The 19,029-nt window shown below is 38.2% G+C and overlaps 1 protein-coding gene across 3 annotated transcripts in view; it reads right to left on the minus strand.

Moving 5' to 3' along the window:
* Positions 1-19,029, minus strand: part of ZDHHC15 (zinc finger DHHC-type containing 15) — a 103,468-nt gene that overhangs the window by 72,703 nt on the left and 11,736 nt on the right. For 2 of the 3 annotated variants that reach the window (XM_030934133.1, XM_030934134.1), the window contains exon 2: positions 9,774-9,800. The exons of the other annotated variant lie outside the window; for it this stretch is intronic. In XM_030934133.1, coding sequence (XP_030789993.1) covers positions 9,774-9,800 — 27 coding nt within the window. The remainder of the gene's footprint in view (positions 1-9,773; positions 9,801-19,029) is intronic. 3 annotated transcript variants of the gene reach the window in all.

Genomic DNA, 19,029 nt, shown 5'->3' on the forward strand with positions numbered 1-19,029 from the left:
AGGACATCAGACTGGATTATGGCCCACCCTAGTTGACCTCATTTTAACTTAACTACCTCTTTAAAGGCCTTATACAAATAGTCACATTCTGAAGTACTAAAAGTAAGGGCTTAAACAGATGAATTTTGAGGGGACACAAGTTGACCCATAACAGTTCTGTTATTTAGAAATTATATCTCTTTCTGAAAAGGTAAATAATGACAACCATTTTATGAATGAAATCAGAAAATTTAGTATGCAAAACATTTAAAATGCAAATTAATTATTAGATGAGTTGAACTTTTGTTTAAAATGATTAATGGACCTTTTAACAGAAGAGCAACTGTGGGCAATGCATTACTCTTGATTGTATGTGCATCATCTGATGGATCATGCCTAAAGTTCATCTCATTCCTAAATTTATCTCTTAATCATCACCTCATCTCCGGACTCTACTAAATCCCTAAGCTCCAGATCACCCCAGATTTTTACTTCAAGGGTAGAGGAGGGAAGATTTCCCAGTCATGATCTTCAAAATATGGATAGTATGATGCTGAATGAAATCATCTATGCAATATACCTATGAAAGCAAAATAAATACATTATTATCATGTTTTTAAAAGTATGATCTATGGGAAAACATATGAACTCACATATTTAAAAAAGATCTAGTATTTGATGGCACAACAGGGTGACAACAGTCAACAATATTTTATTATATATTTAAAAATAAATGGTATAACTGGAATATTTATAATACAAAGAAATAATAAATCTTTGAAGTGATGGATATCCCATTTACCCTGATGTGATTATTACACATTGTATGCCCATATCAAAATATCTCATGTACACCCTAAATATATACACCTACTACCTATCCACAAAAATTAAAAAAGAAAATAGAGTATCTGAATCCTGCAAAACCAAGGCAGATTATATATATGGATGTGTGTGTGTGTACACACACACACACACACACGCATAAAAATAATATTCAGGACTGTGATTCAGATGACCTGAAGTTTAGTCCTTTCTGTGCAGTAGAATCAGCATAACTAGGTCAATATATTTTACTTCTTTGGTTCTCAATTGTTCTCCCTATAAAATACAAATGTATGGATTTTGACAATCTATTCACAAAAGTAGTCATAAGGAATTATAATCCTGAAATACGTTATGCTTCTTAGAAGAAAGATCTTCCAGATCCTCTCCAATGTTAAAAACAATAATAATAATCATCATAATACTATTAACTATTATTTTGTATTTATCATGTGTCAGGCACTGTACCAAGAGATTTACACACATAATCTCATTAGTCCTCAAAACAACCATGAAAGGTCACAGAGGAAGAAAGTGAAATTTAGGGAAGTTCCCCAAGATCACATATACAATAAGCGGAAAAGTCAATACTTGAGCCGAGGTAGACCTAACACCAAAGTCTGGTTATTTGCTACTGATACAATGCTTTTTAACAGTGTATTAGAGAGTGAAATTCATCAGGAATTGTATTAGTTTCCTAGGGCTGTGGTAATAAATGACCACAAGCTGGGTGGCTTAAAATAACAGAAATTTATTCTCTCAGAGTTCTGGAAGCTAGAAGTCTGAAATCAAGGTATAGACAGGGCCATACGCTTGCTGAAATGCCCAGGGGAGTATCCTTCTTTGCCTCTTCGTAGTTTCTGGAGGTTGCTGGCAATCCATAGTGTAATTTGGCTTGTGGCAGCATAACGCCAGCCTCTGTCTCCATTTTCTTTTTTTTTTTTTCTTTTTTTATTTTTTTATTATACTTTAAGTTCTAGGGTACATGTGAATAACGTGAAGGTTTGTTACATATGTATACCTGTGTCATGTTGGTGTGCTGCACCCATCAACTCGTCAGCAGCCATCAATTCGTCATTTATATCAGGTATAACTCCCAATGCAATCCCTCCCCCCTACCCGCTACCGCCTCCCCATGATAGGCCCCGATGTGTGATGTTCCCCTTCCCGAATCCAAGTGATCTCATTGTTCATTTCCCACCTATGAGTGAGAACATGCTGTGTTTGGTTTTCTGTTCTTGTGATAGTTTGCTAAGAATGATGGTTTCCAGCTGCATCCATGTCCCTACAAAAGACGCAAACTCATCCCTTTTTATGGCTGCATAATATTCCATGGTGTATATGTGCCACATTTTCTTAATCCAGTCTGTCACTGATGGACATTTGGGTTGATTCCAAGTCTTTGCTATGGTGAATAGTACCGCAATAAACATACGTGTGCATGTGTCTTTACAGCAGCATGAATTATAATTCTTTGGGTATATACCCAGTAGTGGGATGGCTGGGTCATATGGTACATCTAGTTCTAGATCCTTGAAGAATCGCCATACTGTTTTCCATAATGGTTGAACTAGTTTACAATCCCACCAACAGTGTAAGTGTTCCTATTTCTCCACATCCTCTCCAGCACCTGTTGCTTCCCGACTTTTTAATGATTGCCATTCTAACTGGTGTGAGATGGTATCTCATTGTGGTTTTGATTTGCATCTCTATGATGGCCAGTGAGGATTAGCATTTTTTCATGTGTCTGTTGGCTGTATGAATGTCTTCTTTTGAGAAATGTCTGTTCATATCCTTTGCCCACTTTTTGATGGGGTTGTTTTTTTCTTGTAAATTTGTTGGAGTTCTTTGTAGGTTCTGGATATTAGCCCTTTCTCACATGAGTAGATTGCAAAAATTTTCTCCCGTTCTGTAGGTTGCCTGTTCACTCTGATAGTAGTTTCTTTTGCTGTGCAAAAACTCTTTAGTTTAATTAGATCCCATTTGTCAATTTTGGCTTTTGCTGCTGTTGCTTTTGGTGTTTTAGACATGAAGTCCTTGCCCATGCCTATGTCCTGAATGGTACTACCTAGGTTTTCTTCTAGGGTTTTTATGGTATTAGGTCTAACATTTAAGTCTCTAATCCATCTTGAATTAATTTTCGTATAAGGAGTAAGGAAAGGATCCAGTTTCAGCTTTCTACTTATGGGTAGCCAATTTTCCCAGCACCATTTATGAAATAGGGAATCCTTTCCCCATTTCTTGTTTCTCTCGGGTTTGTCAAAAACCAGATGGCTGTAGATGTGTGGTATTATTTCTGAGGACTCTGTTCTGTTCCGTTGGTCAATATCTCTGTTTTGGTACCAGTACCATGCTGTTTTGGTTACTGTAGCCTTGTAGTATAGTTTGAAGTCAGATAGCGTGATGCCTCCAGCTTTGTTCTTTTGACTTAGGATTGTTTTGGCAATACGGGCTCTTTTTTGGTTCCATATGAACTTTAAAGCCGTTTTTTCCAATTCTGTGAAGAAACTCATTCGTAGCTTGATGGGGATGGCATTGAATCTATAAATAACCTTGGGCAGTACGGCCATTTTCACGATATTGATTCTTCCTATCCATGAGCATGGTATGTTCTTCCATTTGTTAGTGTCCTCTTTGATTTCACTGAGCAGTGGTTTGTAGTTCTCCTTGAAGAGGTCCTTGACATCCCTTGTAAGCTGGATTCCTAGGTATTTTATTCTCTTTGAAGCAATTGTGAATGGAAGTTCATTCATGATTTGGCTCTCTGTTTGTCTGTTACTGGTGTGTAAGAATGCTTGTGATTTTTGCACATTAATTTTGTATCCTGAGACTTTGCTGAAGTTGCTTATCAGCTTAAGGAGATTTTGGGCTGAGACAATGGGGTTTTCTAAATATACAATCATGTCATCTGCAAACAGGGACAATTTGACTTCTTCTTTTCCTAACTGGATACCCTTGATTTCTTTCTGTTGCCTGATTGCCCTAGCCAGAACTTCCAACACTATGTTGAATAGGAGTGGAGAGAGAGGGCATCCCTGTCTCGTGCCAGTTTTCAAAGGGAATTTTCCAGTTTTTGCCCATTCAGTATGATATTGGCTGTGGGTTTGTCATAAATAGCTCTTATTATTTTGAGGTACGTTCCATCAATACCGAATTTATTGAGTGTTTTTAGCATGAAGGGCTGTTGAATTTTGTCAAAAGCCTTTTCTGCATCTATTGAGATAATCATGTGGTTCTTGTCTTTGATTCTGTTTATAGGCTGGATTAAGTTTATTGATTTGCGAATGTTGAAACAGCCTTGCATCCCAGGGATGAAGCCCACTTGATCATGGTGGATAAGCTTTTGGATGTGCTGCTGAATCCGGTTTGCCAGTATTTTATTGATGATTTTTGCATCGATGTTCATCAGGGATATTGGTCTAAAATTCTCTTTTTTTGTTGTGTCTCTGCCAGGCTTTGGTATCAGGATGATGCTGGCCTCATAAAATGAGTTAGGGAGGATTCCCTCTTTTTCAATTGATTGGAATAATTTCAGAAGGAATGGTACCAGCTCCTCCTTGTACCTCCGGTAGAATTCAGCTGTGAATCCATCTGGTCCTGGACTTTTTTTGGTGGGTAGGCTATTAATTATTGCCTCAATTTCAGAGCCTGCTATTGGTCTATTCAGGGATTCACCTTCTTCCTGGTTTAATCTTGGAAGACAGTAAGTGTCTAGGAAATTATCCATTTCTTCTAGATTTTCTACTTGATTTGTGTAGAGGTGTTTATAGTATTCTCTGATGGTAGTTTGTATTTCTGTGGGGTCCGTGGTGACATCCCCTTTATCATTTTTTATTGCATCTATTTCATTTCTCTCTCTTTTCTTGTTTATTAGTCTTGCTAGCAGTCTACCAATTTTGTTGTTCTTTTCAAAAAACCAACTCCTGGATTCATTGATTTTTGGAGGGTTTTTTGTGTCTCTATCTCCTTCAGTTCTGCTCTGATCTTAGTTATTGCTTGCCTTCTGCTAGCTTTTGAATGTGTGTGCTCTTGTTTCTCCAGTTCTTTTAATTGTGATGTTAGAGTGTCCAGTTTAGATCTTTCCAGCTTTCTCTTGTGGGCATTCAGTGCTATAAATTTCCCTCTACACACTGCTTTAAATGTGTCCCAGAGATTCTGGTATGTTGTATCTTTGTTTACATTGGTTTCAAAGAACATCTTTATGTCTGCCTTCATTTCGTTATATACCCAGTAGTCATTCAGGAGCAGGTTGTTCAGTTTCCATGTAGTTGAGCGGTTTTGATTGAGTTTCTTAGTCCTGAGTTCTAGTTTGATTGCACTGTGGTCTGAGAGACAGTTTCTTATAATTTCTGTTCTTTTACATTTGCTAAGGAGTTCTTTACTTCCAATTATGTGGTCAATTTTGGAATAAGTGCCATGTGGTGCTGAGAAGAATGTATATTCTGTTGATTTGGGGTGGAGAGTTCTATAGATGTCTATTAGGTCCGCTTGGTGCAGAGACGAGTTCAATTCCTGGATATGCTTGTTAACTTTCTGTCTCGTTGATCTGTCTAATGTTGACAGTGGAGTGTTGGAGTCTCCCATTACTATTTTATGGAGTCTAAGTCTTTTGTAAGTCTCTAAGGACTTGCTTTATGAATCTGGGTGCTCCTGTATTGGGTGCATATATATTTAGGAGAGTTAGCTCTTCCTGTTGAATTGATCCCTTTACCATTATGTAATGACCTTCTTTGTCTCTTTTGATCTTTGATGGTTTAAAGTCTATTTGATCAGAGACTAGGATTGCAAGCCCTGCTTTTTTTTTGTTCTCCATTTGCTTGGTAGATCGTTGTCTATCCCTTTATTTTGAGCTTATGTATGTCTCTGCATGTGAGATGGGTCTCTTGAATACAGCAGACTGATGGGTCTTGACTCTTTATCCAGTTTGCCAGTCAGTGTCTTTTAATTGGAGCATTTAGTCCATTAACATTTAAAGTTAATATTGTTATGTGTGAACTTGATCCTGCCATTATGATATTAACTGGTTATTTTGCTCGTTAGTTGATGCAGTTTCTTCCTAGCCTCGATGGTCTTTACATTTTGGCATGTTTTTCCAATGGGTGATACCCGTTGTTCCTTTCCATGTTTAGGGCTTCCTTCAGGGTCTCTTGTAAGGCAGGCCTGGTGGTGACAAAATCTCTAAGCATTTGCTTATCTGTAAAGGATTTTATTTCTCCTTCACTTATGAAACTTAGTTTGGCTGGATATGAAAATCTGGGTTGAAAATTCTTTTCTTTAAGAATGTTGAATATTGGCCCCCACTCTCTTCTGGCTTGGAGAGTTTCTGCCAAGAGGTCTGCTGTTAGTCTGATGGGCTTCCCTTTGTGGGTAACCCGACCTTTCTCTCTGGCTGCCCTTAAGATTTTTTCCTTCATTTCAACTTTGGTGAATCTGGCAATTATGTGTCTTGGAGTTGCTCTTCTCGAGGAGTATCTTTGTGGCGTTCTCTGTATTTCCTGAATTTGAATGTTGGCCTGCCCTACTAGGTTGGGGAAGTTCTCCTGGATGATATCCTGAAGAGTGTTTTCCAACTTGGTTCCATTTTCCCCCTCACTTTCAGGCACTCCAATCCGACGTAGATTTTGTCTTTTTACATCATCCCATACTTCCTGCAGGCTTTGTTCATTTCTTTTTCTTCTTTTTCCTTTTGGTTTCTCTTCTCGCTTCATTTCATTCATTTGATCCTCAATCGCTGATACTCTTTCTTCCAGTTGATCGAGTCGGTTACTGAAGCTTGTGCATTTGTCACGTATTTCTCGTGTCATGGTTTTCATCTCTGTCATTTCCTTTATGACCTTCTCTGCATTAATTATTCTAGCTATCAATTCTTCCCCTCTTTTTTAAGATTTTTAGTTTCTTTGCGCTGGGTACATAATTCCTCCTTTAGCTCTGAGAAGTTTGATGGACTGAAGCCTTCTTCTCTCATTTCGTCAAAGTCATTCTCTGACCAGCTTTGATCCGTTGCTGGTGATGAGCTGCGCTCCTTTGCAGGGGGAGATGCACTCTTATTTCTTGAATTTCCAGCTTTTCTGCCCTGCTTCTTCCCCATCTTCGTGGTTTTATCTGCCTCTGGTCTTTGATGATGGTGACGTACTGATGGGATTTCGGTATAGGTGTTCCTCCTGTTTGATAGTTTTCCTTCTCATAGTCAGGACCCTCAGCTATAGGTCTGTTGGAGATTGCTTGAGGTCCACTCCAGACCCTGTTTGCCTGGGTATCAGCAGCAGAGGTTGCAGAAGATAGAATATTGCTGAACAGCGAGTGTACCTGTCTGATTCTTACTTTAGAAGCTTCGTCTCAGGGGTGTACTCCACCCTGTGAGGTGTGGGGTGTCAGACTGCCCCTAGTGGGGGATGTCTCCCAGTTAGGCTACTCAGGGTTCGGGGACCCACGTGAGCAGTCAGTCTGTCCGTTCTCAGATCTCAACCTCCGTGTTGGGAGATCCACTGCTCTCTTCAAAGCTGTCAGACAGTGTCGTTCGCAACTGCACAGGGCTCTGCTGCTTCCCCTTTTGTTGTTTAGCTGTGCCCTGTCCCTAGAGGTGGAGTCTACAGAGACAGGCAGGTTTCCTTGAGCTGCTGTGAGCTCCACCCAGTTGGAGCTTCCCAGCGGCTTTGTTTACCTACTTAAGCCTTGGCAATGGCGGGCGCCCCCCACCCCCCAGCCTTGCTGCTGCCGTTTCGGTTAGATCGCAGACTGCTGTGATAGCAATGAGAGAGGCTCCGTGGCCGTGGGACCCTCCCGGCCAGGTGTGGGATATATTCTCCTGGTGTGCCCGTTTGCTTAAAGTCCAGTATTGGGGTGGGAGTTACCTGATTTTCCAGGTGTTGTGTGTCTCAGCTCCCCTGGCTAGTAAAAGGGATTCCCTTCCCCCTTGCGCTTCCCAGGTGAGGGGATGCCTCGCCCTGCTTCAGCTCTCGCTGGTCAGGCTGCAGCAGCTGACCAGCACCAGTTGTCCAGCACTCCCCAGTGAGATGACCCCAGTACCTCAGTTGAAAATGCAGAAATCACCCGTCTTCTGTGTCACTCGCGCAGGGAGTTGGAGACTGGAGCTGTTCCTATTCGGCCATCTTGCTCTGCTCCCCCCCCCCACCGTCTCCATTTTCTTATGGCTGTCCTCTCTCTTTATGTGTCTGTGTATCCAAATTTCCCTCTTCATATAAGGATACCAATTACTGTATTGGGGCTCACTTGAATCCAGTATGGCCTTATCTTAACTTGATTACATCTTACTTTCCAAATAAGGTCACATTTACAAGTTCCAGGTGGATGTGAATTTTAGGGAGACACTCTACAAACCAGTACAGGAATTATTAAGTAGATAAACATGGGAAAACTTTTGCAGTATGTTTGACTATGGTTTTCTCAAGCTATGGAGACTGAAAGGTTATGTTATTTGACGCTTTAAGTTCACTGCTTTTTGTTTTCTTTGCCAATGCCAAATAATGTTCCTACTGGCAGTCATATACTGCATTGTATTTTACTTTAATAGTGCAGTATAATTTGAAACCTATTACACAGAATTGTGAAAATACAATTTCAAGATGAGCAACTGTGGGCAATGCATTATTCTTGATTATATGTGAATCGTCTGATGGATCATGCCTAATGTTCATCTCATTCCTAAATTCATCTCTTCATCATCACCCCATCCCTAGACTCTAAGCTCCAGGTCACCCCAGATCTGTCACAGATCCATAGGGTGAGAAGGGACCCCAGATAGTCATTAGACTATGAGTCTGTTTCTGGTCAAGTCTCACTGGCTTATGCCATTATTCCTATTATGGTACAATATCATCTAAGCCTCTACTCAATTTGTCTTGAAAATGTATTGTGGAAAATATTTGTATATAATTATTTAATATTTTATTCAGAAGATGATCTCTGACCTTAAGGACCATGCATAAGAATAAGAGGTAACTCAAGACTTGCTCTAATGTTGTAATAATAGCAGGGAACATGTACTGAATCGCCAGTATGTTCTGTTTACCACTGTTTTAAGTGCTCTACATACATTTACTCATTATATTTTCACAATTCTGTGTAATAGGTAGTATTATTTTTATTCTGTACATGAATAAAATGAGCACAAAGAGGTAAAATAATTTACTAGGAAAAAGCAGAGCCAGGATTTGAATTCAGACAGTCTAGCTACAGAACTCACACTTTTGTATACTATGGTCTACTGTCTTCCAACCACTCTGCTCTCTTGCCTCTGTAGCCAATGCCTTTGTTGGATGAATAACAGCAAACCGGAGCTTTAAAACAGCATAATATGAATGCTAGGTAGGTTAACGAATTATAACAATTAATTCCCCTGAAGTGAGAATTAAAACTGGCTATATAAAGTGGCTACATAAACACTCACAGTTATTACTGATAAAATCATGTAAAGCTAAAGGTTTATTAAGACTAATGATTAGCTTACACCTTTTAAAATGGAAAATGCCACAATCTCTTTAGAAAGGTAGTATATTTTGCAGGTCAAGCCAAGATGATGGTGAGGAGCAGAGAGGAGCACAATACATATACTGGAACTGTGATGGTGAAGGAGTTATCCTTTAAAGTCTCTTCTGGGGCCTTTACTCCATGCCTTAAAGAGGAGATGGATTGGGCAGAAAGGCAACATACCTAGGACAACAGTGTTGAACAAAGAGACAGCCTAGGGTCACTATGTCAGAGTGCTTACCTGTGTCCTTCTCTGTCATAAATCCCGATAATTTCCAATTCTTGTCCTACAGCCAAAGGGGACACCGAAAATGTTCTTCTCTATCTCTGGGTAAGCTTCCTGAAAATCATCATTCTAAACTTTCCCCTCACCTAAGTGTATTCCTGGGAAAATTGCTCAGTCTATAGGCTTTTATGTTATTTACTTTCAGATGAAAATAAGGACACAGTCCTGATCAATACAATTTACAACATCCTCTTACCTTTTTCTGCTGGGCTCAAAACAGTCACTGTGAAGAGAGAGGAGAAAGAGAGAGAGAGAGAGAGAGAGAGAGAGAGAGAGAGAGAGAGAGAGAGAGAGAGAGAGGAGAGAGAGAGACAGAGAGAGAGAGATAAATTAGTTATATTTAAAAAGTCTTGTCTAACTCATTTTCCACAGCATAATTTGAGTAATTTATATAATAGTACTTTAGGAAACCACTAGCCAAAGATGAGGGAAGGCATGGGTGATTACATTCCATCCTTTGCTATCTTCCTTTGTCTTAAACCTTCAGCAAGGCTTTCAATCATGAGAAGCTGTTTAAGCAAGATGATTTTCAACGTTTCTTTCTCCATTGGGCTCTAATAAGCCAAGTAGAGATCCAGCAATAAAAGGCCTATGTAAACATAATTTCTTTAAACAAACAAAAGATGGTTTTCATACAAAATGATAAACAGTTAAGGATCAGAAAAATAGGGAAAAAGTCCAAACAGAGAATGAGACTAGATTCTAGGAGCTATTTCTTCAGGCCTTTCATTAGTCATACTTTCTTTTTTTCTTCGCATATAGGTCTATTTTATTGAGTTTTAAAAATTCTCCTTTTAATGATTATTTGAATGGATTTGTTACTACGGTTACATTTCATCTGTGTTAAAAATCTGAGCAGACAATGTTTTTCTTTTTTCTAATGAGTCCACCTGAAGATTGATACCAACTCCTTGTTGTTGTTGTTTTCCAGTTAAACAATCAATACTGGTTAAGAGTGCTTAAAAGAGGCACACACTCTACTTTCCCAATACAAACTGAAGTGGAAAAGAAGCATTGATCAGTCAACCTTGGACTTCATGATTTTGTACATACATGCTACATGACTGCATTGGTTCCACTAGGCCCTGAATCAGGCTAGTAACATTTCTTTTTAAAAAACTTTAAAATGAAGTGAGAGAGAAAGCAGAGTTGCTTGGAGACCAATATTAATAAGGAGTAGCTGATAAATTGCTGTTTGGTATGTTTCCTATCCCTGGCTGAACACTGGCTGCTAAACAAGAAGTGGAGGTCCTAACTCCCATTTGTTGGCTACTTACTAAAGTACTGTGGGTGAGGGAAGATTACTTAGTACTTGTAGATAGTGAGATGAGACATGTGTATACAGAAGGAGTGGCAACCGGTAAATTCTCCAGATGGGGAACAGCTCTCTGTAAATAACTGCAGAACTTTTAAGTACACATGGGATTGGTTTATATGATCCAAGAGCAGAGGGCAGAAATAGAACCAATAGTTTAAAGCTGCAGGTTAACATATTTTAGCTCAGTATTAGAAAAAATAATGACAACGATAATGACAATGACAATGGCTAGCAGCCTTGGGAAAAAGTGTTTCCCATTACATACACTTGGAAATGTTGTACAGGACATTCAGACACTAGTTTGACAGTGGAATTGACTTGTAAAGTCTTTATTACCTCTGAAATTGTGTAGGAAGTAAGTCTAAGGGAAATACATATTGTTTTGCAAACTTCCCTTTTGGAAATTACATACTTTTGAGGACAAAAGGACATCTATTCTAAAAGATGTGGCACTTATGTTGGTACTTCTGCCTTTCCTGTATTTTTCTAATAATGCCTTTTGCACTATTAAAGAAAAAGACTAGAATATTTCAGTCATATTTAAAATGAAAATGTTACAAGAGTCACAACAAACTTTTACAAAATGAATCTTTTATCACAAATCTCATGGGTAAGTGTACATTTAGCCATTCTATGGGCAACTAGGCATGCAGATTTTAGAGTGATGTGGTGATACATGTAATTACACACTTGCTCTGTTTCTTTAAGTTTCATTCATTACTAGGGGTTAAATGATTGGGGTTATCATCAAATAGCTTTTTGCACTGTCTCTCCTTTTTTCTTTCATTATTTACTGATTCCTTGCAAGTAGCTATGGAGAAAAGTTAAGGAAGAGGGGTGTATATGGAATAGTTTTTCATCACAGACAACTGGTGTTAAAACCAAAGCACAGTTTATAATTTCCTTTAAATAGATGCATATTGTAGGGTTCACAGTATACAAGTAGAAAAAGCCTAATTTGGGGCTAGATGGAAATGGTCAACAATCGTAGAAAGGACACTGAAGAAACTCTATAGCAGTGCCATCCAATAGAAATGATGTGAGCCAGGTAGTTTAAATTTTCTAGTAGGAACATTTTTTAAAAAGTTAAAGAATGCCAAGTGAACTTAATTTAAAAAATTGTATTTTACCGATATATCAAAATATTTTCATTTCAACATGTTATCCACATAAAAATTATTGTGATAGTTTATATTCTTTTTTTCACTAAGTTTGGGAATGCTGGTGTATATTCTATGCTTCCAGAACATCTGAATCCACATGACACATTTCAAGTGTTTAATAGCCGCATGTGGCTAGTGGCTACAGAATTAGTGGAGTTCAAAAGGGACTTGTGAAAGGAGAGTATGAAGTTTGGAAATATCCAGTGAGATGAGTGCTCATTTACAACATGAAGTTCTTTTTTAATGAATGACATGTTTGGGAAGGGAGTTTACAGCATATACTTTGGCATGTATTCATATTTTGGCTCTTGACACTTATTCTGTGACCTTGGTCAAGTTAATTAATCACGTGTGCCTCAGTTTCCTCATCTGTAAAACGAAGATAAAATTGTTTATGTTATCAGATTGTTACAAGGATTAAGTAATAAAATATGTGTAAAGCACTTGGGTGCTTTGCACATAAGTACTTAATTATTGTTAGTAATGTATTATCATTTTTCTACAAAAATTTTACAATAAGTTTAGGACAAAACAAGTCTGATTTTTTAAAAATGTTATGGTTCCCAGAGTTATATATGATGGTTTTAAAATAATTTATGCAGTGTCAAAATGAACAACTTTGATTCCCCCCACTTTTTCTCTTAGATGTTTCTTAGAGTCTACGTTAGGAGAGGGAAGAATTTGAAATAGGGAACTGAGACACATTTCTGAGTGTTTTCTGTTGAAAGTAAGCTAATCAGTCAGTCTTTATTTACTGCTTTGAAAAAGTTACTCACACTAGCCACTCATTCACTTTTAAGGCAGTCCTTCTCAAACCTGGATGATCGTAATACTTACTTAGGAAGCATAATAAAAATATAGATTCCAGGGCTCTCTTCACATAGCATAGCAAGTCTTTGGGTGGAAGTGCAGAAATTTGTATTTGAAAACCTCAGCAGGTTTAAAACCTGAGTTAGGTTTTAAAACCATTGGAGTTACATTAGGAGTTTGTTACAACAAGTTACTAGTCAGGTGTGATACATTTAACTGTTTGTCATATGAATGACATAAAACTATTTCAGATTTGATAAAACCATGATTCCTATAGGCTTGAATGGATACTTTTACTTCTATAGAAACTTGGTTTCTAGAAAATGGTTTCTTCTGTTTTTTCTTTTTTTTTTTTTCTGCCTAATCAGTTTCTATTTATTCTCTCTTTGAAGAATTTCTACCTTTCGAGTAGAATTTTATCATAGATATTCATTTTTTAATCTCAGAATAGATACTATTGGGCACCAAAACTGAGAGTACTCCAGACTTATGTCCCTCCTCAAAAGCAACTAATAAGCTGGCAAAAACTGTCAGAATAAACTTTTGCAGAACTCTGGAATCTAGTAAAATTGTTACAATAACCAGAGTGGAAGACTTGGTGAAGAAAAGAACCGATGCTTTGTAGTAAGAGGATACTGTAACATTTTAAATTGGCTGCTTACCATCCTCCACATCCCAGATCAGCAGAGGCTGTGAGAACAGCTGCCTACACTCTACTATACACAATAATAGAGCCTACACTCTAATATACAGCCTATATCCTAACATACTAATATACACATAACGGGGCTTTCAATGTGAGAGGAAAGAGAGGAAAAACAGAAAGAGTATTTGAAAAAATGATGGCTAAAAAACTTCATACATTTGGTAAAAAATATGAATCTAAACATCCAAGAAGTGCAATGAACTCCACATAGAATAAACTAAAAAATATCCACAATCAGACATATTATAGTCAAATTGCCAAAAAACAAAGAGAAAACCTTGAAAGCAGGGAAAGTGACTTTTTACATACAAAAAACAATAAGACGAACAGCTGATTTCTCTTAAGAACCCACAGAGGCTAGAAGGCAGTGAAATGTCATATTTAAACTGCTGAAAGAAAAAGAAAAACATCTGTCAACATATATCCAGAATTCTATGTCCAGCAACACTATACTCCAAAGAATGAAAGCAAAAACAAGACGTTGCCAGATAAACAAAAACTGAGGGAGCTGATCACTAGTAGAACTGCCTTTCAAGAAATACCAAAGGGCATTCTCTAGAAAAACTGAAAGGGCACTCATTATAACCCAAGCTATACAAAAAAATAGGAACATTGGCAAAGGTAACTACATAGGAAGCTACAAAAGCAAGTAATAATGTGTTTTAGGTTTTTTAAAAAAACTCTTTTTACTATCCAATTTAAAAGAAAAAATGCATTAAACAACAATGATCAATCTACGTTAAGGAGTATACAGTGTATAAAGACGTAATTTGTGATAATAACAGCATAAAGGGGCAATAGAGCTGTAAAGGGATGAGTTTTGTATACTATTATGATATTCAACAGGATTGTTCCAAGATTGTGAAATGGGAACAGCTCTAGTCTACAGATCCCAGCGTGAGCAATGCAGAAGATGGGTGACTTCCGCATTTCGAACTGAGGTACTGGGTTCATCTCATTGGGACTGGTTGGACAGTGGGTGCGGCCCACGGAATGTGAGCCAAAGCAGGGCAGGGCATTGCCTCACCCAGGAAGCACAAGGGGTCCAGGAATTCCCTTTCCTAGCCAAAGGAAGCCATGACAGATGGTATGTGGAAAATCGGGACACTCCCACCGTAATACTGCGCTTTTCCAATGGTCTTAACAAATTGAACACCAGGAGATTATATCCCGTGCCTGGCTCAGTGGGTCCCACGCCCATGGAGCCTTGCTCACTGCTAGCACAGCAGTCCGATATCAAACTGCAAGGCGGCAGCAACACAAACAAATAAGAAAAGAGAGAAAAATCAAATAGACACAATGAAAAAATGATAAAGGGGAAATCACCACTGATCCCACAGAAATACAAACTACCATCAGAGAACACTATAAACACTTCTATGCAAATAAACTAGAAAATCTAGAAGAAATGGATAAATTACTGGACACATACACCCTCCCAAGACTAAACCAGGAAGGAGTTGAATCCATGAATAGACCAATAGCAGGCTCTGAAACTGAGGCAATAATTAATAGCCTACCCACCAAAAAAGTCCAGGACCAGATGGATTCACAGCCGAATTCTACCAAAGGTACAAAGAGGAGCTGGTACCATTCCTTCTGAAACTATTCCAATCAATAGAAAAAGAGGGAATCCTCCCTAACTCATTTTATGAGGCCAGCATCATCCTGATACCAAAGCCTGGCAGAGACACAACAAAAAAAGAGAATTTTAGACCAATATCCCTGATGAACAGCGATGCAAAAATCCTCAATAAAATACTGGCAAACTGAATCCAGCTGCACATCAAAAAGCTTATCCACCAAGATCGACTTGGCTTCATCCCTGGGATGCAAGGATGGTTCAACAAATGCAAAACAATAAATGTAATCCAGCATATAAACAGAACCAAAGACAAAAACCACATGATTATCTCAATAGATGCAGAAAAGGCTTTTGACAAAATTCAGCAGCCCTTCATGCTAAAAACTCTCAATAAACTAGGTATTGATGGAAAGTATCTCAAAATAATAAGAGCTATTTATGACAAACCCACAGCCAATATCATACTGAATGGGCAAAAACTGGAAAATTCCCTTTGAAAACTGGCACGAGACAGGGATGCCCTCTCTCACCACTCCTATTCAACATAGTGTTGGAAGTTCTGGCTAGGGCAATCAGGCAGGAGACAGAAATAAAGTGTATTCAATTAGGAAAATAAGAAGTCAAATCGTCCCTGTTTGCAGATGACATGATTGTATATTTAGAAAACCCCATTGTCTCAGCCCAAAATCTCCTTAAGCTGATAAGAAACTTCAGCAAAGTCTCAGGATACAAAATCAATGTGCAAAAATCACAGGCATTCCTATACACCAATAATAGACAAACAGAGAGCCAAATCATGAGTGAACTCCCATTCACAATTGCTTCAAAGAGAATAAAATACCTAGGAATCCAAATTACAAGGGATGTGAAGGACCTCTTCAAGGAGAATTACAAACCATTGCTCAACAAAATAAAAGAGGACACAAAACAATGGAAGAACATCCCATGCTCATGGATAGGAAGAATCAATATTGTGAAAATGGCTATCCTGACCAAGGTAATTTATAGATTCAATGCCATCCCCATCAAGCTACCAATGACTTTCTTCACATAATTGGAAAAAAACTTCTTTAAAGTTCATATGGAACCAAAAAAGAAGTCCACATTGCCAAGACAATCCTAAGCCAAAAGAACAAAGCTGGAGGCATCATGCTACCTGACTTCAAACTATATTGCAAGGCTACAGTAAACAAAACAGCATGGTACTGTTACAAAAACAGAGATATAGACCAATGGAACAGAACAGAGGCCTCATAGGCCTCAGAGGCCACACATCTATAACTATCTGATCTTTGACAAACCCGATAAAAACAAGAAATGGGGAAAGGATTTCCTATTTAATAAATGGTGCTGGGAAAACTTGCTAGCCATATGTAGAAAGTTGAAACTGGATCCTTTCCTTACACCTTGTACAAAAATTAATTCAAGATGGATTAAAGACTTAAACATTAGACCTAAAACCATAAAAACCCTAGAAGAAAACCTAGGCAATACCATTCAGGACATAGACATGGGCAAGGAGTTCATGACTAAAACACCAAAAGCAATGGCAACAAAAGCCAAAACAGACAAATGGGATCTAATTAAGCCAAAGAGTTTCTGCACAGCAAAAGAAACTACCATCAGAGTGAACAGGCAACCTACAGAATGGGAGAAAATGTTTGCAATCTACCAATCTGACAAAGGGCTAATATCCAGAATCTACAAATAACTTAAACAAATTTACAGGAAAAAATCAAACAACCCCATCAAAAAGTGGGCAAAGGATATGAACAGACACTTCTCGAAAGAAGACATTTATGCAACCAACAGACACATGAAAACATTCTCATCATCACTGGCCATCAGAGAAATGCAAATCAAAACCACAATGAGATACCATCTCACACCAGTTAGAATGGCAATCATTAAAAAGTCAGGAAAAAACGTGCTGAAAGGATGTGGAGAAATAGGAACGCTTTTACACTGTTGGTGGGAGTGTAAACTAGCTCAACCATTATGGAAGATAGTGTGGCGATTCCTCAAGGATCTAGAACCAGAAATACCATTTGACTCAGCCATCCCATTACTGGGTGTATACCCAAAGGATTATAAAACATGTTAATATAAAGACACATGCACGTGTATGTTTATCGTGGCACTATTCACAATAGCAAAAACTTGGAACCAACCCAAATGTCCATCAACAACAGACTGCATTAAGAAAATGTGGCACATATACACCATGGAATACTATCCAGCCATAAAAAAAGGATGCGTTCATGTCGTTTGTAGGGACATGGATGAAGCTGGAAACCATCATTCTGAGCAAACTATCACAAGGACAGAAAACCTAACACTGCATGTTCTCACTCATTGGTGGGAATTGAACAATGAGAACACTTGGACACAGGGTGGGGAACATCACACACCGGGGCCTGTCATGGGGTGGGGGGAGGGGGAGGGATAGCATTAGGAGAAATACCTAATGTAAATGAAGAGTTAATGGGTGCAGCACACCAACATGGCACATGTATACATATGTAACAAACCTGCATGTTCTGCACATGACCCTAAAAGTTAAAGTATAATTTTAAAAAAGTTGGTATTCAATAATAGACAAGCCAAAAGCCAAATCAGGAAAGTAATTCCCTTCACAATTGCCACATAAACAATAAAATAGCTAAGAATACAGCTAAACAAGGAAGTGAAAGATCTCTACAAAGAGAATTACAAAACACTGCTCAGAGAAATCAGAGATCACACAAACAAATGGAAAATCATCCCATACTCATGGACAGGAGGAATCAGTATCATTAAAATGGCCACATTTCCCAAAGCAACTTAGAAATTCAATGCTATTCCTGTCAAACTATCAATGACATTCTTTATAGAACTACAAAACAAAAACTATTTTAAATTTCATATGGAAGCAAAAAAGAGCCTGAATAGCCAGGACAATCCTAAGCAAAAAGGGCAAAGCTGGATGCATCACGTTACCTGACTTCAAACTATACTATAAGGCTACAGTAACCAAAAAAGCATGGTACTGGTACAAAAACAGACATATAAACCAAAGGAACAGAATAGAGAACACAGAAATAAGGCTGCACACCTATGCCCATCTGATCTTTGACAAAGCTGACAAAAGCAAGCCATGGGGAAAGGACTCCCTAGTCAATAAATGTTGCTGGGATAACTGACTAGCCATATGCAGAAGATTGAAACTGGACCCCTTCATTATACCATATACAAAAATCAACTCGAGATTGATTAAAGACTTAAATGTAAAACCCAAAACTATAAAAACCATGGAACACAACATAGGCAATACCATCCTGCACAAAGGAACAGGCGAAAGAGTTCATGACAAAGATGCCAAAGGCAATCACAACAAAAGCAAAAATTGACGAATGGGATCTAATTAAACTTAAGAGCTTCTGTAAAGCAAAAAGAAACTATCAACCTACACAATGGGAGACAACCTACAGAATGGAAGAAAATTTTTGCAAACTATGCTCCTGAAAAAAGTCTAATATCCAGCAGCTATAAGGAACTTAAACAAATTTATAAGACAACATCAAACAACCCCATTAAAATGTGGGCAAAGGACATGAACACTTTTCAAAAGAAGCCATACATGTGGCCAACATGTATATGAATAAAAGCTCTATATCCCTGATCATTATAGAAATGCAAATCAAAACCGTAATGAGATACTATCTCAGAATGGCTATTAGAAAGTTAAAAAATAACAGATGCCTGTGCAGTTGTAGAGAAAAGGGTACACTTGTACACTGCTGGTAGGAGTGTAAATTAGTTCAACAATTGTGGAAGACAGTGTGGTGATTCCACAAAGGCATAAAAACAGAAATACCATTTGACCCAGCA

The sequence above is a fragment of the Rhinopithecus roxellana genome, chromosome 7 (genome assembly GCF_007565055.1).
Source record: "Rhinopithecus roxellana isolate Shanxi Qingling chromosome 7, ASM756505v1, whole genome shotgun sequence".
Classification (NCBI taxonomy): Eukaryota; Metazoa; Chordata; class Mammalia; order Primates; family Cercopithecidae; genus Rhinopithecus; species Rhinopithecus roxellana.